The 25,215-nt window shown below is 34.8% G+C and overlaps 1 protein-coding gene, 1 long non-coding RNA gene and 2 pseudogenes across 2 annotated transcripts; 1 reads left to right on the forward strand and 3 right to left on the reverse strand.

The window, feature by feature from the left end:
* The first annotated feature begins 247 nt into the window (after positions 1-247).
* Positions 248-13,104, forward strand: LOC117131847. The gene is made up of 3 exons (XR_004455244.1): positions 248-2,130; positions 6,769-7,922; positions 8,124-13,104. It is a non-coding gene; the product is annotated as an uncharacterized LOC117131847 (long non-coding RNA).
* LOC103851731 (transcription factor bHLH35) lies at positions 12,788-15,646 on the reverse strand. The gene is made up of 5 exons (XM_009128607.3): positions 15,330-15,646; positions 15,091-15,253; positions 14,774-14,995; positions 14,510-14,680; positions 12,788-13,094 (listed from the first exon to the last, which is right to left on the reverse strand). Exons 1-5 carry the CDS (start codon positions 15,407-15,409, stop codon positions 12,990-12,992), a joined length of 741 nt encoding a protein of 246 aa, XP_009126855.1. The 5' UTR covers positions 15,410-15,646; the 3' UTR covers positions 12,788-12,989.
* A 293-nt stretch (positions 15,647-15,939) lies between these two features.
* On the reverse strand, positions 15,940-16,721 carry LOC117131845 (annotated as a pseudogene).
* A 1,172-nt stretch (positions 16,722-17,893) lies between these two features.
* Positions 17,894-23,686, reverse strand: LOC103851733 (annotated as a pseudogene).
* Between the last annotated feature and the right edge of the window lie 1,529 nt (positions 23,687-25,215).

The following is a 25,215-nucleotide window of genomic DNA, read 5'->3' on the forward strand; positions in this document are numbered from 1 at the left end:
TTCACTTTTGTATATTTATTTATATAATATTTCCAAAAAATTTACGATTTTCTTATCCATGAATACTCTCCCAGGATAATTTTTCTCTATACTTTTACAGTTTTTTTTTGGTCAAATACTTTTACAGTTTTACACGGAACTTTTATAAGGAAAATTTAATTGCAAACGCCTTAGCTTATCTAAAATACCATTTCCTCAAATCTTTTAAAACTGTAATAATCGGCTCAAGAATCTTGGTGATTTGTTTCTCAATAAACATTTAATCTATCGATTAATTGAATACATTCTCTGCACCAAAATCTAATAATTAAGAAACAAAAATGCCAAACAAAGAAAAACAATAAAATTCCTAATACCATATGATTGTGCAAGGAAACTAGTTTTTTAAAAAAATTAGACATTGTGACAAAAAAAAAATTAGACAAGGTCACCTTATCCATCGACGTGGCCTAATATTATTGGTTTTACTAGATTTTATGATGACGTGGTTGTTTAACTGATTGTTGTCGCCTGGTCGGAGAAGTTTTCACGTGTTTCTAAGAACCGACTTTACAAATTTGTGACCATCTTTGGTTTAAGGTTTTCTAATTTACTAATTTTTCATTGAGTACCCGGATTACTTCGTCGATAATTTTTTTTTCTTACATCGATAATTTATTAGTCGAGAAAACTTTTTTTATATTTTGACAAATTTTAGTCGAGAAAACTTATATCGGTAATTCTTATCCATAGTTTGTATCAGATGATGTTTCGATAAATATGCATGATAATTTTTTCTGACATGTATGCATGATAATTCTATTTTATTCCAAGTACTTAGGTGAATCGTGATTGCTTGTATAACATATTGCTCACGGGATTACTTCAAATTTACATTTGGTTTCTATAAAATAAACAACAGCAAAATATGGCCTTAACTTAAGATAATATTTGGCGTGTGTTGTAAATAGCTATGGCTAATTGGTATGACTAGAAGAAAGCTTTTACAGTTTTCTCATAAAATGTTTAATTATAGTGTTTAGAAATAATAATTACGTTTATATTAATATTTTTCTTCTAAAAAGTGTGGAGAGAGGAAGTGGTGGGCTAGTGGATTGTGTATGTGAGAGGGAAAATGATTGGAACCTTTTTGGTATCATTTGAAGTAATTTGTGGCAAAATCTAAACCTACGTTTACCTCATTACGATCAATGACTTCTGATTAGATATTAGATTTTCTACCTTTTATATATAATATATATTTCTTTATCATGTTAGGATATACATATCCACTGATATACATATCCACTGTATATGTAGAGACAGCTATGATATCCACGAGTTATCCGTATATTATCAAAACAACAGTGTATTTAAACATTAATTATGAGTTTATGACTAAACTTTTACAAAACGTCCAATTTCTCTTTCTTTTTGAAAGATGGTTCAAAACATCCAACTCCTTTTGTTTTTTTTCTCAACGGTTATCTATAAAATTTACATTTAGTTTGTCAGTTCCTTAAATTTAACTCATACTCCGAAATCGATAATCATTTTAATTATTTTTTTAGCATGTATGGATAATTCTTTTTTAGTAAAATGTATGGATAATTCTTACACATAGAGTCGAAATTTTATTTATTCAGCATCAGAAAAAGGGAAAAAAGTTCGCAAACATTACATATACAAAAATGCCAAAAGGTCTGGTGAGATTCGATCAAAAAAAAAAAAAGGTCTGGTGAGAACTGAGGATGGTTGAACAATCATAAAAATTCATAAAGTAAATAATTTATCGTTATCTTCCACTCCACCATGCAAACATAAATTATGAAAAAGAAAAAGATTTTTGTAATATGGAATTGATAATCTAGAACTATACATTCAAAAAAAACTTACGAGATAAAATGTTTGAATTTAGATATGAACTAACGTGTACTTAATTAAAGAGCTATGAGTTAGAATTGTATGTTTGAATAAGTCGGTAGTATTCTAGTAAATCTATATATTCACTAGCGTGTAGTTGGATATTCCTCTTTTCTTTGCATATTTTTTTCTTAGAATTCATCAATGGCCATGAGTCAGTAAATGTTTTAGGGGAAAAGCTACAAATTCAATATTTTATAATTGGTAACTTGATATTTTTATTTACAGGTATTAGGTTTATGGAATTGCTTAATTGTATTGATCACTTTGGATATACATATATAGTTAGAGTACAAGAATGATTATGGGAAACTAATATACAGAAGTAATGACTTAGCCGTTAGAGACTAATTATATGCTATCTAATATATACTTTCCTTACACACCCCCACAAGACGGACGGCCGTTAGAGAGTCCGATCTTGAGCAGCATTGAGTCGAACAGAGGGCGAGGTAGGGGTTTAGTGAGGACATCAGCTAGTTGGTCATGAGTTGAGACGTGAGATACTCGTAGCTGTCCTGCTTGAATGTATTGTCTGACAAAGTGATAGTCTAGGGCCAAATGTTTCATCCTGGAATGGAAGACCGGATTTGCTGCCAAGTACATTGCCCCAATATTATCACAATATATAACTGGTGTTGTGGGAGATTTGATACCAAGTTCTTGCATCAGAGATGTAACCCAGCAGACTTCAGCCGTTGTAGATGCTAGAGATCGATATTCCGCTTCTGTGGATGAACGGGAAACTCCAGTTTGTTTCTTTGAGCACCATGCTATCGGATTGCGACCAAGATAGACGATGTATGCACCTGTCGATGTGTAGTCGTCTTTGTTGCCGGCCCAGTCCGCGTCCGTGAAAGCATGAAGGCTTGGGGTGTTTTGAGCGTGAAGTGTCAGTCCTCTCGTCATTGTGCCGGCCAAATAGCGAAGGATTCGTTTGACTGCATTCCAATGCTCTGTTGTGGGCTTATGCATGTACTGTGACATCTTGTTCACGGGGAAGGATATATCAGGACGGGTGAGAGAGAGATATTGAAGGCTCCCCACAACGGCGCGATACTCTGTGGGATCATCAAGTGTAGTACCAGAGAGCAGAGTGAGTTGCGTCGAGGAGCACATAGGCGTAGCGATCGGGTTGCAGTTCTCCATCCGTGTCCGATGCAGCAAATCTGCAATATAACGAGTTTGGGTTAAGTGCATGCCCTTATGAGTTCTTTGAACTTCAATGCCAAGAAAGAATGATAAATCTTCTAAGTCTTTTAAAGAAAAACGTTGCGAGAGTGACTCTATAAACCTATTCAAATGAGAAGGACTATTTCCTGTAACAATTAAGTCATCAACATAAACAAGCATGTAAAGAGAAACTCCCTGTTGTCGATAGATGAATAGGGAAGCATCGGCCAAAGAATTTTTGAAACCGGCTTGAAGCAGAAACTGTTTGAGCTCATTATACCAAGCTCGTGGAGCTTGTTTAAGGCCATAGATAGCTTTGCGTAACCGGCATACTGCATTAGGATTGTCTTTGTTGATGAACCCTGGTGGCTGTGCCATATAAACTTCATCTTTCAAGGTTCCTTGAAGAAAGGCATTGTTGACATCGAGTTGACGAATCGGCCAGTTTGAAGAAACCGCAGTGCTCAAAACGATTCTGATGGTTGCTGGTTTAACCACGGGGCTAAATGTATCATGGTAGTCGACGCCAGGTTTTTGTGTGAATCCTTTCGCAACAAGTCGAGCTTTATATCTTGCAATTGTGCCGTCTGGATTTCGTTTGATCGTGAATATCCACTTGCAACCTACAACATTAAAACGTTTATCATCAGTCAAGTTTTCAAGATCCCAAGTGTGATTACCAATTTGAGCGTCATATTCATCAGCCATTGCTTTGCGCCAGTGAGGACTCTTGAGAGCTTCAGCAACTGTTCTGGGTGGAGTTTCTGTTGTTTGAACAACTTTGGTATGAAGGTTTAATTTTTGAACAGGTTTCCGTTGACGAGTGCTCTGTCTAACGGCAGGGACCGGTGCTGGTTGTGGCTGTGCCGGAGCTGGCAGCTGAGGAGGCTGAGGCGGAGCTGATGGAGACGTTGTCTCTGTCCCCGTAGGAGTGGGAAGGACACTGGTAGGCGCAGGTGCAGTGTTCTCCGTGACAGGTACTGATGAAGATGACTCCGCATTTGTTGAGCTTTGGTCTGATGGTGAGTTAACATGTCCTGTAGAAGTAGGAATAAGAGGTACAAGCTTGACAGGAGGATAAGTTCTATCGTTAGATCCATCAGTGTGAGAAGACTCAATAGGCGACGGTAAAGAGAATGGAAAAACATGTTCATGAAACACTACATGTCTAGATGTATAAATGCGAGATGTTGATCTGTCTAAGCAAAAATATGCACTCTGAGTAATGGAGTAACCTAGGAACACACATGGTGTGGATTTGGCATCTAATTTATGTGATGTATAAGGTCTAATCCAAGGAAAACATAAGCACCCAAAAATCTTAAGTTTTTGAAAATTTGGACTATGTCCATGAAGATTTTGAAAAGGAGTTTTGAAATCTAAAACCGATGATGGCATCCTGTTTATTAAATAAACAGCAGTTGCAAACGCATAGGTCCAATATGACCGAGGCATGGATGCATGAGACATGAGAGAAAGTCCCGTTTCGACAATATGTCTATGTCGACGTTCTGCAATGCCATTATGTTCTGGCGTATGCGGTGGACTCGTCATATGAGAAATGCCATGTGTAGCTAAATAATTTCTAAGCCCTATATATTCACCCCCATTGTCTGTGTATAAGGTTTTAAGCTTGGTTTGAAATCGATTTTCAACCAAGGCCTTGAACCTGGCAAAAACATCAAAGACTTGCGATTTTAATTTCAAAGGATATAGCCAAGTGTACCTTGTGTAGTGATCTACAAAGATAACATAATACTTGAAGCCATCTATTGAAATAATCGGAGACGTCCAGACGTCTGAAAACACAACATCTAGGGGATGAGAAGATCGAAGAGTAGAGTTTTGAAAAGGTAACTTATGCATTTTATTAATCGAGCAAGCATGGCATGGCTGAGCCATTAAAGTATTTGAAACAGTAGGTAATTGAAATTGCGAAACTACTTTTTGAAGAATAGAAAAAGCTGGATGTCCCAAACGGGAATGCCAATCCGACAAGGTTGTCTTCACGGCCGATGCAAATGCAAGCAGAGGTTTCGAAGCAGAGGAGTGCGGCCACTGGTACGTTCCATCTCTAGGTTTCCCTTCGAGACGAAGCGTCCCTGTTTCCAAATCCCTGACCTGAAAATAAGTAGGTGTAAAGGTAACAGCAACCCCATTAGCAGTACATAATTGGAATACTGAAATAAGATTCTTTTCTAGAGCAGGAACACATAATACTTTATTTAAGAAAAATGGACGAGTGTAGGAAGGAAGAGAGAGTGAACCAGAGTGAGAGATGTTTAGGCCAGAGCCATCTCCAAAAAGGACACCATCTTCACCTTGGTAAGGATTATGCAGAGAGAGATTGGCAAGATCAGAAGTCATATGATGCGATGCTCCTGAGTCGAGTAGCCATGTTGCAGAATCAGACATCATCGCAGGATTAGCTATAGGTGGCCACTGCTGGTACGGCTGCATCATAGTAGGATTAGCGCTTGGTTGCTGGTTCCAGTTGTGGTTACGGTTCTGTGGCTGCTGTTGATTCGAGAATGATGATCCCCTGACCATGCGAAACTCTGGACAGTACTTAGCGCTGTGGCCTTGAGTACCACAAGCTTGACAACGACCTAGATATGGCTTAGAGAAGCGCTGTTGGTTGTTGTGTTGAGGCTGTCTGTTTTGATTGCTGTTGTTGCGACGCCAGTGTTGATTATTGTTGTTGTTGTTGTTGTGGTTGGGGCGAGTGTCAGCAGCATGTGCAACAACCGGTGTGACCTGAGTAGACTCACTGGCCATGATGGTGGCTTCACGGTTAAGCAACCTCTCATGTAGTTCAGCGTAAGAGATAGGTGTATCACGACCATGGATAGCGTCAATCTCCGGCTTATAGTCTTCGGTGAGACCTGCTAGAACCCTCTCAATGAGATCCTCATGATCCATTGGTTTCCCAAGAAGAGCAAGGTCGTCAGCTTTAGACTTGATGGAGAGAAGGTACTCGCTGATTGTCTTAGTGCCCTTGACACATCTTTCGATCTGAAGTTTGAGCTGCCGTATGTGTCCACGAGAGGCGTTCCCAAACGTTGTTGCAAGAGTGTTCCAAACATCTTGAGTCGTGTTAGCGCTGGTGACAACAGACTGGACCGGCAGAGAGATCGAGCCGATCATGGAGCTGAAGAGAAGGCGATCTTGGCGTCTCCAAGGCGCGTGGGCTGGATTTGGAGAGACCACTCCATTCACCATGATTGTCGAAGGTGGAGCCGTGTTAGTCTCCTCAATGAAGTGTTGAAGCTCGTGACCTTCAAGTAACGCACGAACTTGGCGGCTCCACATCACATAGTTGAGATGTGTTAGCTTGGTTACACTTGACATGTTAACCGAGAGAAGGGTACTTTGTGGGTCTTGTGTGTTGAACACAGAGGTTCTTTCAGCAGTTGATTTTGACATAGTTAAGAGAGATAAGAAGAAACAGAGGAAGAAACAGAGGAAGAAGACGATGGATGGAGGGAGGCGGAAGGAAAAAAAAAAGAAAAAAAAAAAGGAAAAGGAGCTACCATATTAGGTTTATGGAATTGCTTAATTGTATTGATCACTTTGGATATACATATATAGTTAGAGTACAAGAATGATTATGGGAAACTAATATACAGAAGTAATGACTTAGCCGTTAGAGACTAATTATATGCTATCTAATATATACTTTCCTTACAACAGGTTTCGCCCCATTTCTTGATATCGTAGTGGGCGTTATAGATATCTAGATAAAATTTTCAAATATATTATATTGACGAAGATAAAATATTCCCGTAAAATATCTTATTCTATAGTTACAAAGAAAAAATAATCGTGTTCTCAAATATGAAAATTTTACGACATAAGTCTACACAGATTCGTTACTCGTCAGTTATATACAAATTTGTCACTTGTCAGCATATTTTTCTCAGATTTGCTCAGATTTTGTCATGTCATTTCCTTTGTATTAATTCTCATCGTGAATCTTTAGATTAATGCTCACCATTGGTTCATATCCAATCATGCATACTTGTTAATTAGAACAAAACTTCAAATCGATATCTTGACCAGGAATAGAACTTACAAGCCAAACTAGAAATGATTTCACAGAATTCAATTGACAAAAAAATCTTCAAGAAAATTGAAAATAATATGATGAACTTTTCTTATCTTTTTTTTTTGATCAAATGAACTTTTCTTATCTAAAGAAGTGTACTAGAGAGAATTTGAACCTCAAGGAAAATAAAACAGGATAAACCTTGTTATGACTCTGTTCCAAAGTTATTTTTGTTATTATATTACATTCTTCTCTTCTGACAACATGTGACCCATCCTGGGTATATTACTAATTATGTACCATTTCTCACACAAGTTTTGTGGAGAAAAACATATTAGCTATTTAATTTTAACAGCACGTATAATTGAAGTATATTGTCTTGTTGTAAAAATAATAATAATAATAATCTCCAAGGGTGTTTTACTTTTCATTTTTGCTTCATTCTGTAGAAAATTTTGGTTCAACAATATTTTTCTATGTCTTGGAATTTTAAATCAATGAACATTTGTGCCTTAAATTTTTGAAAATACTATTTATTTCTTCATTTTGAAGATGATATTTAAAAAATTTGAGTAGCTCTTTAATTATAACGTGTTCTCATTTTTTTGTAACAAATTATATGTATTAATATTATCCACTTAATTTCAAAGTTATATATTATTATTTTTTTTATCTAATTAGCTGTTGATATCGAAGAATGTGAATATATTCATTTCAAAGAACTTCTCTTTGATTTAGAAGAACATAAAATGAAGAATCTCATTTGTTGATCATCTGTAGGAAATATACTACTCCTTCCGTTTTTTATATTTTTTATGTAACATTTATTAGTAATTAATGTTGTCTGACCAATGATAATATATCTTCTAATTTTCTATTGGTTAAATTGTGGTTAGGTAAATAATTAATGATGTTTTTGTTTCGAAAATATAAGAAATTAATGATTTTCTTAATCTATGTGCATAGCTTCAAAACGACTTATAATAAAAAACGGAGGGAGTATATGTTTAGTGTTTCTTTATAAATCTAATTTTTTTTTATGTTATGTATAGTAATTTTATTAAATGATAACGTTTAGATTATATTAAATAGTAATTATGATGATTTATTGTTAAAGCAAAATAATTGGATTAAATTAATAAACCTGAAAATAAATGTGTTATGTATTAATAACTAGTACTAAAACTAAAATTGAATATTTTTGTAATATTTTTGTGCAAAGAAAAAATTAAGTAAATCATTGGAGAAAACGTTTCTTCATTTTTATCTTTATTTTGAAAACTTTAATTTCGTAGAAAGAAAAACTGTACTGTATTTTGTTACTCCTTCCGGTTTTTATTGTAACTAGTTTAAGGAAAAAAATTTTGTTTCAAAATGTAAGTAATTTTCAAATATCTAGATAACTTTTATATTTATTGGATATAGTGTAACTAATCAAATGATATCAACTTTTTTTATAATTGATTGAACTAATTAATTAAAGATTATTTTTTCTTAAGTAACAACTTTTTTAATATTAGTGTTTTTAGTCTAAACTACTTACATTGTTACATTGCATATGTAAAACAGGAGGGAGTAATTTTTTAGGAAGTCTACTCTTTAAGTAAATAGGACTCTTGCTAAAAAGGTAAGATGAGACGTACTGCGTGTGATTTGTCATTATGAGGACCTTTTTCTTTTTCTTTTTTATGAGGACTTCAAAAGGATTATGGTTAACAAGATGACTATGAAAAAATCTAAATGCTTATTTTTTCTTACTTTTATCTGTTTCACACTCTCACTAAAAAATTGAAATCAAAGAGAAAATTCACATATTTGTGATTGATCAAGTATCAGAAAAGATGCGGATATGTAATATGTTGAAGCCCTAAAATGTTATAGTATTGTCTTAGAAATTCAAAACTATTTTGTATTTACTTTGTTACAATTATCTTACCATGTGGTTATTTCGGCCACATTTAATGGGTCTTCGAAAATTTGTCCTTACACTATAAGTTAACATAAACCACAAGATCAATATAGACAAAATACAGAAAACTGAATAGTTGTTGATGAAGCATATATCCCAGTACCACATATCTTAAACCCCAATTTAACCATAAATTCATTTTAGTATCACAAACTACTAAAAATATCTCATGAGACATACTATCTTCAAATCCCCCAAGTGTATTCATTATTCTCGTTATATTCTGGTTTTGAGATCGAGAATGTTAGACGTAGAGCGGCTGATCTCTAAACATGAATTGGAACTGAAGTGTACAGTCTTTTAACGTTGGAAGTTAATCATATATCATATATGTACATAGATATGCTAGAAGTTTGCTAAACTATATTCCCTCCGTTTTATAATAAGTAATCTACCTTTATTTATTATACAATTATTTAAATAAAAATGATTTAACAAAACATCTATTAGTCATTTAAAAATGTAAGAAAATAATTTAATGTAAAAACTTATACTAGAAATGGAGAATGGCGTTCTTTTCAAACAAAATTAAAAAAAAAAAACTAAAATGATATTTTTTTATGAAACAGAGTGAATATAATATATGGATTTGATATAGTAATTAAAGCGAGAAACTAAAAATAGTAAAACAAAAACACAAACTAAGAAAGATCCAAGTGAGATGTGTAAATTTAAATTAAGAAAGATCCATGCAGAAAGATCCAAGTGAGATGTGTAAATGTCCAACAACAAGTGTAGTATTTTCCTTTTCTTTTTTTGAAACAAGGGGGTTAACAAGAGAAGTATTTTCTTCTCTTACATATTGGAGGGGACCGTTGCAATTATGCATGGCCTAAATTTCGAATCGTATTGTTTTGAACCAGCATGGGTAAACAACACAATGGCATAACTCTTTCATCGTCAGCTTCCATACCTATGATAAAACTTTGTAACCTATTAGGATTTAGGATCCAAAGAAAGAAAACAAACAAAGAATACGATTAACTAACTAGATAAGTGTTTTTTTTTAAACTGAAAACTAGATAAATGTTTGAGGAGTAATAAGATGTTGTAAATTTATTTGTTTCATGTTCACTTATTCAATGCAAAACAATTATCCCAATGATGTTATTCACTTGTCCGTCACTCTTTATCTTGGATCCTAAAAAGCTTATCATAAGCATGGAAAGACAAATGTGAATTATGAGATTGCATATTTCTCCATGCTGATTAAATAAACTAAAAAAAAAGTGAAAGAAAATTCTATTGGTCCCCAGCCAGAAATGTAAAAGAGAAGAAAGAGTTCAAAGTTGATCTGCACTTTGACAAAAAAAAAATATTGTTTAGTAATAATTCTATTCTAACTTTTTCATATTTAGGTAAGAAATTAAGTGGGCCGAACTTTTAACAAGCCCATTAAAACTTATTTTCTGATTGGTACATATTAAATATAATTCTATTTAAATAAATAGCACTAAGATACTCTTAACGTTTTGTGTTGCTTATTTATTTAAATGAAATTATATTTAATATGTACCAATCAAGTGGCCCAAGAGCAAGGACCTTCATATTTAGGTAAGAAATTAAGTGGGCCGAAGAGCGAGGACTCCCAATAATGATGTCCTTATCTACCGTTGTCTCAACTTCACCAACCTGAAAGCCACTGCTTTGGGATCGAGATCATAGCTTTGATTTTTCTGAAGAATAAAGAAGATGCCCACTCTGAATCTCTTCACAAACATACCAGTCGATACCGCCACATGCTCCGACATCCTCAAGGACGTTACTAAGGCCGTCGCTAAGATCATGGGCAAACCTGAATCCGTAAATAAACTCTCACTCTGAGCTATCTTTATCGAAACTGTAACCACTTGATGAAAGATTGCTAGAAAATCTGATTTGGTATTAAAAGCAAGAGCATTAGAGGTTCAAGAGGGAGGTTCACACGTTTTACGAGAAAAAAAAAATATTAAAAAAAACAAAAGTGATGAACTCACCCCTTCTCACCTCTTCTGCATGATACCCTCTCTCCTAAAGTTCATCACTGTAGCGCGGGCCCCACGATACGTGGCGGCCCGCGATTGGTCAATTTTTTTTTTTTTTTTTTTTAAAAAAAAAATCAAAATGAAAAAAAGAAAAACTTTAATAATAAAAAATTAAGAAGGTGAACCCCAAAGGGGGGTTCACTGATGCTCATGCTCTAATGTGTTATATTGTGATAAGTTCAAGTTGACATATCAGTGAAGGATTCTTGTTATGTGGTCTTAACTTGTGAGCTACGTTAAATCAATCTTTTGCATGTTCATCACTTATACAATGCATGGTCGTCTCCTTATTTGTTGCTTTTAGTATGTGATGATACTGCTTTAAAGCGGAGGGACCATTGCATTTGCTGGTAAATCTGCTGCATGCATATGGAGAACTGATTAGGACCAGGCGTCAACGGAAAGCTTAGCGAGATGATATGTGAATATGAAATGCCCAGGCCTAGATTCTCCATATTAAGATCTCTATAGATAGCTCCCGATTTTATATCAAATTCTACGATTCTCCGGTAAGTTGCTTAAAGTTAAAAAGCTGTGCACAAGAACCATGTTACTTACTTCCATATACGAGCACAATGTGTTTTGAACGTTAAAATGATATCATATGACTTGAATCCATGATTTTTTTTATGTTCCAGCGACCTTTCTTCGGATTCAACGGTTCAACTTTCTGAAACATGGATTCAAAGTTCAAACCTTCGCGAAGAGGCGAACACAACTTTGTAATTAAGATAATAGCTGTTTGCATCTTGATTTCAGAAGCTTTAGATCTTTAGCTTCATTATAAACCATATCTCCCTTAAAACCAATCTTATCTCATATGAGTGTTGAAAAGAGAGCTAAAGCAACGCAAAACAACCACTTTTGCCTTATTCTTCATGTGGAATGGGTCTGGCAGAGAGAACCAACCTGGTTAGAGGACAGGTTGCAAAGAGAGAGAAAAACTGTGCGAGGACCTGTACACTCTGAGGCGTAAGTAAAAAGACCGAGAGCCTGACGTAGTAGCTGCTGATGTTAGAAATGTAAAGACCGAGCTGGATACGAAAGAGAAGCTAAAAATCCATGAGGATCAAGTACAAGTATGTTAATGGACATGATCCTAATCTTCTGTCTAAAAAACACACAGACATCAAGCCAAGTAACCAACTCAACTAGTAAGTCTAATTTCTCTGGTGAGTGTGAGTCTTGTGTGAGGCTAATGTCTCTGATAATACTTGAGTAACCGCAGAGGCAGATGCAGTTCCTCCTCCTGCCAAGAACAAAAAAGTTAGCTATCACCATGTTGCCGGAGAACTGCTCCAATACTGGTAAACCTCTTGCCGTTTGTGCTAGGTAAAAATTTTGTGCAACTCTTTTAAGTTTTTCTTTATTGTTTCCTTTTGTTGTTAATCATATCGAAGTGCTTTCTTTCGATTTCAAAGGGCTTTTTGAAAAATGGAATCCACCAACACTTGTCCATTAAAACATAGCAACTAAATGTTTAGCATTAAAAGGGTTACTACTATCTTGACTTTTATCAACAATGGCATGCTATTATTTTCTTTTGTTGACAAAAGTGTAAATCAATTATTGATTCATTGGTCCTACTCTTCATTTACCTTACACTATCAAAACTGCATCATCATCTATTTTTTGGTCAAATCAAAAATTCATTATCTATTTGTGAATAAATAAGACGCAAATCTCCTTTCTTTCAATTTATACAAAGACAAACTATACCATTCACCACCACCCCCCAAATCAAGGAGTACGATAATTAGAAACATTATATAAACGGCAAAATAAGTCTTCATGATGGACAAACAAAACGAAAACTGAGACATATTATTAATTTGTAAAGAAAAAAAACACAAATCAAAAACCAAAAAAGTGATTAGTAAAGAGAGTCGATGCTCCAAGTGGGGCTTTGAGTTTCATTATATGCTCCTATTCCTGTTTCTATTTTTAGCCTCACCACCTCTTGTTCTTCTTCATCCGCCTGTTGCAATTTATTTAAAAAGATTAATTATATCATCAATGCTTTAACAGGACATTACAAAATCGAAAACCCAATGAAGACATGAGCCAAAGAAGAGACAGATCCCATTATTATATTTGGCAATTGCGATCATAATCTTACCTCCTAAGATTCAATAATTTCTTGATTTGAACTTTTTTTCTCTACTGAGGCATTTGATAACTCTAGACAATATATAATGTATTTGGCATAGCTAATATTTTATCATGATATCCTATCGTTATTTAATTCGAGCTGTTGAGCAATATTCATTACGAAGCAATCAGATTCTGCTTACCACAGAAATATTATTTTATTTTCTTAACCAGCCAAATGGACCAAACGCCAATAAATGTGGGACCAAAAGTGATTTTAAAAGAACCTCAATCAATGTTTGGTCCAGACTGGAAGCTTCCGATACGGAACCCATTTACGTTATAGCATTACAAACCGGAACTAATTTACCCATACATAAAAGAAGCATAAACATTTTCTACAAAAGAACAAACTCTTTAGTAGTTTGTAAACTGATAAACAAAAAAACATATTTTTTGAAGATTTTTAAAAAATTTGACGCTTTTAACAATGGATTAGAAATATTTAGTTTCAGTTTCATACAATTTGCTTCTTTTGTTTTGTCAAAGGTACCAAGTAAAATTGACCAAAATTACAGAATTGCCAGGCCAACAAAAAAATGTATTGACTATATACACCAGACGACCAAACCCAAATAATTAGACTAAGCGTATATTTTCTTCTAATTTAATTATTAATTTACTCTAATAAGATCTTGCTTTAAATCAACTAAGAAAGGTCCATGTTTAAATCAGTATCAAATCAAATATCTTGCATTTTATTTATTTATTTTGCCAGGTAAACAAATAAAGTAATCACACAATGGCTCATTGCCAGCGTGGCTAATTTAGACATTTTAGTGTTAAAATAATTTGGCACGACTAGAGACTTATACTATAGAAAATCTTTCAAAAAACAATCGGATGAGATTGCAAAATCTAGTATAAAACTCGACTCACGGTTTACACAAATTAGGAAATATATTAAAAGCTAAAAGACTTGCAAAACCATACAAAAAATTGTTTCTACTTTGGTTAATATTAAGAAAACTTTAAATAGTTGACAAAAAAAACTTTAAATATTTTGAGAAACCAGAGAAGCTACTAGTATCGTGCGGTTTACATAATAAGTATTGGATGATGGAGATTAACTAAAGTAATACATATTTGAACAAAAAAAAAAACTAAAGTAATACATAATATTTTATATTTTAATGCTTCTTTTACTTTTTCTTGAAAAGTTTACTATCCACTTCTTGACTAATTTTAATCACTTAATAGCAATTAACTAATTGCAAATTGGAGAGAGAGAGAGATGCTGACCTCAATAAAAAGAGTGTTGAAGATCATGCCAGAGAAATAGTTGAGATTGGAAGTAAGGATTTTGAGATTCAATGACTCAAAGACTTCACACAGTTTCACCATTGTGTCTGTCCTCTTATTACATGTTACATTCACCACCATTATCCTCTCTCCCATGGATGTTACCTTCAACTTCAATCACCCAAAACCACCACAATTTTTTTTATTTTTTGGAATTTTTTACTTAAATATGTCTGATTCACTAGTAATCGAAAAAACACTTACTTCGATAACTTCGATGAGAGAACGGGAAGAACCAGAATCAAGCTGTTTCATTTTCTTGGACGTGACAGGAACCAGTAAATCAGGATCAAAATCTTTACTGAAACTCAAGCAACTCTTCGGTGTAGATTCAAGTTCTCTGATCTCAGCTTCGAGCTTCGATTCTTCATATTGTAACCCTTGTATGTAACTAATAGCATCTTTGATTATTGATGCTTTATCCATCTATGAGACAAGAAAAAAAAAAACAGAATTGGTAATAAGCTTGAATCCTGGAACTAAAAGAAAACAGATGAAAACTATATTAAAAAAAAGGGAACCTTAGTGATATTAGGAACAACTGATCGAAGAGCGAAGAGTCTCTGGTTAAGTTTCTGTCTTCTGTTTCTCTCCGATACAATATTCTTAGAAGCCGGCGACGAAGCCGCCCCATCAGGCGAGCTCGAATCATACGACCCAGATATAGCCTCCTCCAAAGGCCAGCTTTAAGATAGAACAAAATATCAAAATCTCCAGTGTTTCCGGGAAAGTGTGTAAGAGAAAGAGAAAAGGAAATAACCTGTCGTATTCGAAGTCTTCGTTTTGGAGGAAGGAGTTGTGTTCCCAGTAATTGTTGAATTCTTGGTCGATATTCTCCATTTTCCGACAGATCTCTTTCTACTCAAACTGTCTGATCGTTTGTAGTGTCTCCTTGTCTCTCTCGACCTGTGAGCTTTATATAGAGAAGGCCAATGAGAGTGTGAGAATGAGACAGTGAACCAAAGTCTCGGGAGACAACAACGTAGACTTCCAGTTAATATACACAGTTACACACTTGAACTTGTTATCTACTTACTGTACAGATCTAGATTTTTTTCAACTTAAAAAGAAAAATAAAGACTAGCATAAATGCATAATATATTATAAAATATTTAGGATGATATTCGAGGGTTTTTTTCTGGACCTGTTGTCAATTTCTACAGTGTAAGCGCTAAATAAAAACAGAAAGTTCCCCTCAACAAAATGAAAAAAGTGGCGAAACCAACAAATAGCCTAAAAAAAATGATTTGACAACTCAACATATCTGTAAACAGATTTTACACAACAAATCAAATTATATGATGTTAATTAGCTAATTAACTAATAAAAACATTTTTAATGCTGAATAATGTCATTCTTGAAAAATAAATATACTAGTCAAAGGGATCACACTGAAACAAGGACAATTAAAGAGCCATTTCAAAGAATCCCAAGTGAAGTTCGGTGTTTCGTTTCACATGTTTTCGACACAAGTGGTCCTAACGAAAGATAGGATCTCATGTTTTGCGCATCTGAAAAACGTTTTAACGACCAACAGACATATACTTATCAAGTCCATGACATGAGGTTAGGTATAAACCCAAATCCTAAACGCAGAAATTTCTCACACAAAGCATCAAAAGATCGGCAGTATAGAAAAAAAAAGAAATAATTACCTTTATTTGTCTTGTCATTGCATAGGTTCACTTTAAGAAAGTGTAGGAAGCTTCCCAAAGGACTTGTTCATCTATCTTGCTCAAGTCTTCATCGTCGAGATGTTTCCACGTCTTGAAACGTTCAACTCCTGTCCATGTATCTCTTCCTTTTCCGACCTTAGCCTCAATCACCCTTGCTCTTCTGTGACAATTAGGTCTTCCATAAGCATGGTATCCAAATCCTCCACCGTAACAAAACCATACTCCTTTTAGATTTCCACAGAAGTCATTTACGTGGTCGTGTCCTATGAACGCGGCTTTTACATTTCCCATGGACACAAAGGTCTGTAAGACTCCTGATTGAACGATGGAGCATGCAACACCCTCCTGAAACTGGCCAATAAAGGGTGTGTGTACCACAGATCACGGACTTCCAGGATTGGGATGTGGAAGAAGGCTAACGCTGGAGGATTACCAGTAATGCTTTGGTTATCACCCTGTTTAGTCAGTGAGCCTTTTTAGAGGTCAATGAATCTCATTACCAGTGTGTATTCATATAACAAATGGCCCTGCGGATTCATTTTTTCTGTTATTCTGGCCAGGTTTTTCCAGATTCGGTTAGTTCGGCCACAATCTCACGGAATTGAACCAAGAAGAATTTGGTTCGGTTCCGTTTTCGAATTCCTTGGTTTTGGTTAGATTTTAGTTTTAACTTTTTAACTTTTTTTAAAAAAATCGTATAATATTTGGTTAATTCAAGTATATTTCAGTTACTTTTTAGTTAGTTTGGTTCGGTTATTTTGGTACAAATATTGCTGTTGCAGAGCTCATTCTCTCTTCGTTCTTCTTCGCCACTGTTAGCTAGAGTCGGAGGAGGGATGAAGATCGATGAATCGTTTCAACTTTCGAAAACGGTTGCGTTTTGGCGGGTTCCAAGTCGCAAATGGCGGATTGATTAGGCCCATTGGGCTTCTTCTCATACTGTCCATTAATATAAACCATTGAGTATCATAATGTTCCTTTTCGTGCAATGCAAGTAATTGTATTATTATTTTCTAGTAAAATGTTAAATTTTTTCAAGTTTTTGACAGTGATTGCAATGATTAAAGGAATGCAAAAATTAAACTACACAATACAATGAAAACTACTTTGACAAAAAACTGAAATGGGAAAACTATACTAACAACCAGAAAGACCAAAAAAAGCTGGAAAAGTCTGAGAAGAGAAAACGGTTGCCGCGAACTACCGAAAGATAGGCGTCCTCAAACCTAGAAGCTACGGATCATGCAACTTCCGTAACCCGACCCAACATAAACTGGTTCGAAGAATCGAAACACGAACCTTACCAAACATTAGACAGATGCACCTCCGACGGCACATAAGTCTCCACACGACGATGCCATCGATCCTTTGAATGCCGTCTCCAACCCAACTTCTCGTGACCGGCTGCACCCATTGAACCGAACCCACATATAAAGGGAGCGAATCGCACATAACTCATCCTTCAGGAATACGCCTACAAGAAAAATGGCAGACCGAGTGATCCACTGCCGAACGGAGACTAAACACAGCAGCCACCAACGAGAAAAACAAGACAAAGCCGCACACTAAGTGGGATGAGAGAGCAAGGCGAAAGGCCATGCCTACAAGTAATCGCATTATTTTCTACACTAATGAGTGGTTTTTGCAAAATTTAAAAACACATTTTAAAACGCGTTCATATTACATTCGAAGAAAGAAAAGTTACACCAGTCAAACCCCCACATTAGTAATGGAAATTTTACATTGAAAAGAAAATAAACAAAAGAAATTTTTAACCGAAAGATTTACTCGAACTTGGAAACTTGGACTTTGTTCGGAAGACATGTACCCACCAACCCCTCCACCATATTTGTTGTTGTCAACTATACCCCCATACACCATCCTAATTACATTTATATCCTTGTCCCCGCCCTTTTTAACCGTTAGTAACCTTGTTTGGAAAACCTCCTTTAACCAACTTTCAAACGCACCCTTCTCAAAGTTACTATTGCCGCCTATCTCCTCCACTAATTTCTCCTCCACGCTAAACCTAATTCCCCCTCCGGAAAAACCTCCCTGAAAACCGATGTTGTCATTGCCTTCTCGATTCCCGGTTGATATGTCCGGTTAAGAACAAACCGGTTCTGAATCATGTTTAGAAAACTACCAGAAGAAATCTCTTCCTCTGCGGTTAGATCGCTTGAAACCGGACTGATCTCTCCCTCTTCGTCTTCTTCTTCAACTTTTATGTTCAAATCGAGATGAGAGCTATTGAAACTCGATTTCTTCTTGATATCTCCTGTCTTAAAATTCTCACCCTCCTTAACCGATAAATCAGATTCCGGTTTTCTCTTTCTCCCTAGACATTGTCTCCTGACTTCCAAACCAATCTCCAAAACAGAGTCTCTCTTCTCCCCATTTTCGTCCTTTGTCAAAATAAAGATCGCATGGCGATGATCAATACCGGTTTTACTCCTCCGGTTCTCTTTAAACCGGTCAGCAAGGAGTTTCAAGAAACGTGAATCCGCTAAACCGATGTCTTCGATCAAGAACACAACCTTCTCACGATTCTCCAGTTCTCTTGCCTTTGACTCGTTGTCTTTCTTCTTAAAGTCGATGTGAACAAGAGACTCGTAAGATCCGAACACTGTTTCAGATATAGTACGAGCTATGACCCTCTTCGCGGCTGCATCGCTGCCCTCTATCATAATCCAACCGTCTTTCTTGTTCAGCACGCAACCCGTTAAACTCTCAGCCATCAAACGCATTGTCGCAGCTTGCCATGGAATACTCTCCTCCAAAGCTTTGACCAAAGCATTCATCTTCTTTCTTGTCTCTTTTACCGAATCTGATCGAGATAGAGAACGCCCCAAACCGAGTGTGGTCTTCACATTTTGGCTGTCATGGTCAGCTTCATTGATTGCTCCACCTAAATCAAACTCAATAGTGCAAGAATCCTGACGTCTGAATTTGGCAATTGAGTTCGTAGCTCTTTGATACGGCGTTAAACTCAACGTTGATGGCCCATAAGGCAAGCCAAGTGAATAGTTTTCCCCCATCAGACTAGATAGACCTGTCTTATTATGTAGATTTTCACAAAACCTGTTCCATTTTCTCCTCAAGGCCATTAGCTCATCCTATATCGCACCAAAAACGAGAATTTAATCTTCTATTTTACAACTGAATCAATCATTTAACCGTATATTTAAAATTCAAAAATCTTACTTTATGTGGAGATTTGTCTTCATCATGACATTGGAGCCAAGCAGGCAAGAGCTTCTCGTGATTACCCTTAAGGGATTTTGCTTCTCTCTCAAAGCTAGTAACACACTCAGGACAACAACTTAGCACAGAGTTTATTGTCTCTCCGTCCTCAGCTTTATTGTAACTAGAAAAGGACTTTGCAATAGTAACATTACTGATGTTCCTTGCCTCATGTCCACTGCAATAAACAAAAGGTAAAAAGAGAGTGATCAGTGGCACCCTCGTAAATAAACGTCTAAAAAAGAATCATATAAAAGGTAAAAAGAGACTTGGTTCTAGAAGAAAGAGTTCTGTCGACAAGAAGACAAAATGTTTCCCTAATACAGGACGGTATTTAAAAAAATATGAAACATAAAATCAAAAGTTTCAAGCTCTTGTTGCAGGAATATTCTCTTCTACGAAGTTTTGAAATGAATTTGTCTACAAGCAATGACCAATGGATAGAATGAGACTATATATATCCATATTTTGAAATTCTAACATCCAAAAAATAGGACAAAATATAAAGTTTAAATTCTCCATAATTGACCGACCTTTTGCCACCCTTAGGTGGTCTCCTACTTAACCTATGGGGGTCCAAGTAGAGAGAACAAAAAAAAAAAAATGTATATAAAGTACTTAATGAGACTATATAATGTGCGAGTGGACAGGCATAGACATAGAGTTTTGGCTTCAGTGAGACACTGATCTGAGTAACTCAGAGAACAAAAAGGGACCCGTTTCAAGTAACCTCTGCAAGAAACACAATAATTCAAAAATAAATTATCTTATCTTTATTTTTGAACTGCGACATAAAGATTCGATTTTATCTAAGATTAACATAGATACTAGATTTGACCCGTGCTTAGAAAGCGCGGGTTTTTCTAAAAGTATAAACAATTTGATATGAATTAATATTTGTAGATTGTTGTACATTATTATGTTACAAAATATTATTATATTGAGGCAGATAATTTTTGTAAAATTATATAATTCATAAATAAGTTTATTTAAGATTTTGTGTGTATATTTTTATTTAACTCTTTTGGTCTATCTATTTTATCTGGACCAAAAACACAAACCAAGACCGACTTGAAAATATAGGTTTGGTTCGAGTCCAGGATAAAGTATCTATTGGTTATTTTTTAAGACCCACAGGTTTTGATCTGGTCCGGATCATACCCGAAACCCGATCAGGTACCCAAATTAATCGGATTTTTTTAGTATATTAGGTATGTATGGGTATTTCGTATATGTTTGAAATTTGGATATTCTTTTAAATTTTAGGTTTGGGTTTTTGGTTATTGTTTCAGGTTTTGGGTAAAATTCCAATTTTAAAATATATTTTGGGTATAGAAATTAAATTTTAAGTATTTTTAATTTTTCGATTCATGATTTAGGTTAAAATACGGGCTTTTCGTATATTTATTTGGGTATTTATTTGGAGTCTCAGGTAGTTTTCAGGCTTACTGGTACTTTGGATTTTAGATACCCAAACCTAATCGAATCAGTTACATACCTGAAAATTATATGAATTTTACGGGTATTTAAGTTATGGATTTAAACCGACTCGTATTTTAAAATTTATTAGACCTTTTTTTTTTACTTGTTTGTATAAATATTATATCATTACTTTTTAACTTGTTTGTATAAATATTCCACAAACATTAGAATACAATAATATATATATATATATATATATATATATATATATATATATATATATATATATCAGTACGTATAGTAAATCGATATGTTTACTCCAAAATTAACAATATGTTTGGTTTTAAACTTATTGGTTGGTGAATGGACTTATTAAAATCAAAATAAGTTGGTGTTATACGTATGGTAAGATATTTGGTTTTATCAAAAGGTATCAGGGCTCCAACTTCTGTTTTCCATAAATCTTTGTTGGACTTATTAAAATCAAATAAGTTGGTATTATACGTATTGTAAGATATTTGATTTTAATAAGTCTAACAAAGAGATATAGCTCAGTTCAAAAAAAAAAACAAAGATATATAGAAGTGACTAAATTATTGTTAGAGAAATATAAAGTAATATATTATTAGTCAATTATTATGGTAAGACCAAAAATATTGTTAGTTAATGAAAGGATCCAAACAACATTTTTAAGTAGATTTTTCAAAAATACTTCCCTTTTAATAGAATAGATACTAGCTTGCGTCACTATCAACGCAAAACCTTTTTTGACTAAGATGTCACCACAAAGATGTCACTACTTTTGTGAATAAATGACAGACGATAATGTTTTTTTCAACTTTAGAGTAATTAATGGTAAAAAGTAAGAAAAAAGAGTTTACCTTGTGGCATGAAGACTTAAGCCAAGATTAGCAGAAGAAGGTACAGAGACAGGATGAAGAGCCCACAGTGTTTCTAGCGAAGGTTGTCGCATTTGGCATCTCATGTATGTCTGAAACGAAGCTGTTCCCATCACCCAAACCCTTCTCTTACAACCATTACTATGATCATTTACACCGTCTAAATCGTCGTTATATTCAGCGATTAACTTCCCAATTTCTCCGACCAGATGATCCAAAGGACTGTAAGAAGAAGATAACTCATCGATTCCACCGTTTTTATTAACCTCCTTGATTGTCCACTTTAAGTCACCAGTGAAAATAATTACGTCTTTGCCACTGGTCGTGAGAGACACGACTCTCTTCCTTAACTCATTTATGTTCGTCTCCACGTCTTCTCTTCTCATAAACTTCGACATCATTGGTGAAAACTGAAACTTGACGACATGGTTCTGCTTTAAATCCCCGGTTTGATCGATCTCTCCTCTCTCTAGCCTCCCCATCAGCTCGGAGACGAATCCTTCCGCAAAGGAAACGGAGTCTCCAACAATCACGGGGTTCTTCTGCTTGTTCTTCTTGCTCAAAAGAACATCAAAGACTAGTTTCAAGTCGTTTTCTCTTTGGCGTTGATGATGAGATGAGGTAACCAAAAGTGGCTTTTGGTCGGGAGATTGGTTTAAGAAATGGGTTTGCCATAAAGCAATATTAGGGTTTAGAAAGTTGAAATCTTTAGGGTTTTGGTAGTGGTGGTGGTGTTGTTGATCGGGAGAAGGTGGAGAAGAGAAAACTCCGACGACGGAACCACCGTGGAAGACGGAGGAAACTGAGCATTCTTGGACACAGTTTTTCACGGCGGTGCTGTTGAATCCAGCTTCTCTCATGACCCGGCTCACACTCGGGTCATCGAGAATGGATATAACCAACTGTTCAAGCTCCACTTTGACAGCAAGAAACTGCGTTTGCGTTTGCTCTTGTTGTTGTTGTTGTTGTTCGATGCAGCCTCGTCGCTGGTGAGCTTGAGCTCTTTTTAGTGCAGCGACGAGAGCATTTGCGAGGGAAGGCTGACCATGGAACATAGGACCAGGAATAGTGGGAAGCCTATTGAGTGCGACATTTAAACAAAGCTCAAGAGCTCTGCACTGAAGAGGATGGTTTTGGTTTTGGTGATGATGGTGAGGGGAAGGGGCAAACTGGTAATTTGAAGGAAAACCAGGGTGAGATTTAATGCATGCCCTTCTCAAGAGACTTGTCCTTGATGACAATAATGTAGCTGCAACATGGAGAGGAGTGACCTGGACATTTAGAACAAAAAGCTTTTCTCATTAGCAAATAGGACATTAAAAGATCAAAACCTTATACATATTCCCAAAATTTGTATGTTTTTTAAAAACCTGAGCATGGCCTCTTCTCCTAGCTAAAGTGAGAGATTGCTTCAAGGCAGAAGCAGCCTCTGTAGCGAGTGTCTGTTGAACCTTATAACCACCTGTTCGCATAACTTGTTACGCTAAACCCTAACCCCCCACCCCCACCTTTTGAAATTGAGAAACCAAATAAAATATACCCAACAAGTGAAAGAAGACAGAACAATAATAGAGAGAATCCAAGAAAGGAGAGAGTTTGGAGAGAGAAAGAGCGAGGTTTAAGATAGTGTTAGCCGGACAAAGAGACTAGACCAAGCTGGTTCTTTTATACTTATTTACTTATTTCGTGGGGGGGGGGGGGGAAATTACATGTTTATCACTTTCATAGTATCATTTTTCATTTTTACCACCACTAAAGAGACATTTTTAAAAATACCTTATTCAGTAGCAAAAGATTCTTATCCTTGTTATTTATATATAATAAATCATTATCTAAATATAAAAAATAAAAAAAAATAAAGAATAAAAAAAAAATAATAATAATAATAAAAAAGTAAATTTTTTTTATGTTTTCGAATTATACTTTTTCAAATTCGAACTTTTTTATACATTTTTTTGAAATTGTTTTTTCGATTTTTTTTCAAATTTCTTTTTGAAAAACGAAAATTATGTTTGAAACTATTTTTTAAAATTTTTTATATATTTTTAAGTATTTATTTATATATTTATTAGAATCCTAAATTTCACATTCCAAAAACCCTACCCACCCCTCAACTCTAAATCCTAAATCTAGATTAGTTAACCCTAAGGGTATAATTATCTTTTACTTTTCATTAAAAGTGAAGGTAAAAATGGTTAGTGTAAACATAAAAAATGATACTATGAATGTGATATTTGTGGCAATTTATCTGTTTGTGCTGGTTTTCTGTTCATCATCTTAAATGTTTTTACACGTAATATTTTAGCAGTTTTTATCCAATTTTAGTTTAAAGTGGGTTTTGATCTCGTAATGCTTTTACTTTATGATGGGTTCCTTTTTGGACAACGAGCAGCTTTTGTACGCTTTTCATTTTTGCAGTTCACTCATTTTTTGTCTTTTTATAATTTTTGCTCTTACAGTACAGCTTCAGTATACCATTTGGCTCATCATATCTCTTTTATTTTTGGTAATTATGTGGAATAAGAGCATAAAAAGCTGCCTTTTCAAAAATATAATTTACACGTTAATACATGCTCCCTAATATAATAACATTTTTATATATTTTAAAATTTAAAATTATTGACAATGTGTAAACTATTTAATAGAAAGAGTCTAAAGAATTTATCAGTTTTTAAAGAATTTTTTATATGAGAAATTCGTCTTGTTTTCTCTCTTCTTTTAGTTTTTTTTTTATGTAATAAGAAATTCAATGAAATACCCTAATAAGAATGCTTTCAGAGCATCATCAAAGGAAAAAAAAACAATTTACATATGGTATAGCAGTAAACTAGCTAACTGCTAAAATGATAAAGTAACGAAAACTCCTATGCTGAAATAAACACTTAAGTGAAAAATCATGTCGTCAACTCGAACCAGCGTCTCATAAGGCCCTCAAGCTTACTTCCATGCCGATATTTTAATGAGGAGATTCTATTTCTCATGGTTTTGTCAATCTTATGAGCTAGTTGCTCCATCCAGACCCAAGCTTTCCCATGTTTCCGTGCATTCCTCTCTCCCCATGTGATAGATCGTTCTTTGAAATCAGGGGCGAATCTAGAGAATTATTTTTATGGGTGCACAAATGGTAACAAAGGAAAAAATTGAGGATTTGGTGATAAAATAATGGGTGCACAACTAAATTTTAGTCATGTTATGGTTATAACTTTGCTATAAAATATTAACTATCTAAGTTTTAGTGGATGCATGTGCCCCTATGCTTAACAAGCTAGATTGGCCACTGTATGAAATGCCACCATTTCCAATGGTTTATTCTATTTTTACTCTAAAATAGAGTAACTCTATAATAGATTTTAAGTTTACTCCAACGGTATTCTATTTTAGAGTAAAAAATAGATATGAACAAAAA

The sequence above is a fragment of the Brassica rapa genome, chromosome A02 (assembly GCF_000309985.2).
Source record: "Brassica rapa cultivar Chiifu-401-42 chromosome A02, CAAS_Brap_v3.01, whole genome shotgun sequence".
Classification (NCBI taxonomy): Eukaryota; Viridiplantae; Streptophyta; class Magnoliopsida; order Brassicales; family Brassicaceae; genus Brassica; species Brassica rapa.

Coding starts and splice junctions, on each gene's coding strand:
- LOC103851731 (XM_009128607.3), bottom strand. CDS start 15,409: ATGGAGAATATCGACCAAGAATTCAACAATTACTGGGAACACAACTCC. Junction 15,254..15,329: donor GAAGACTTCGAATACGACAG/GTTATTTCCTTT, acceptor TCTATCTTAAAG/CTGGCCTTTGGAGGAGGCTA. Junction 14,681..14,773: donor CTCTCATCGAAGTTATCGAA/GTAAGTGTTTTT, acceptor GGGTGATTGAAG/TTGAAGGTAACATCCATGGG.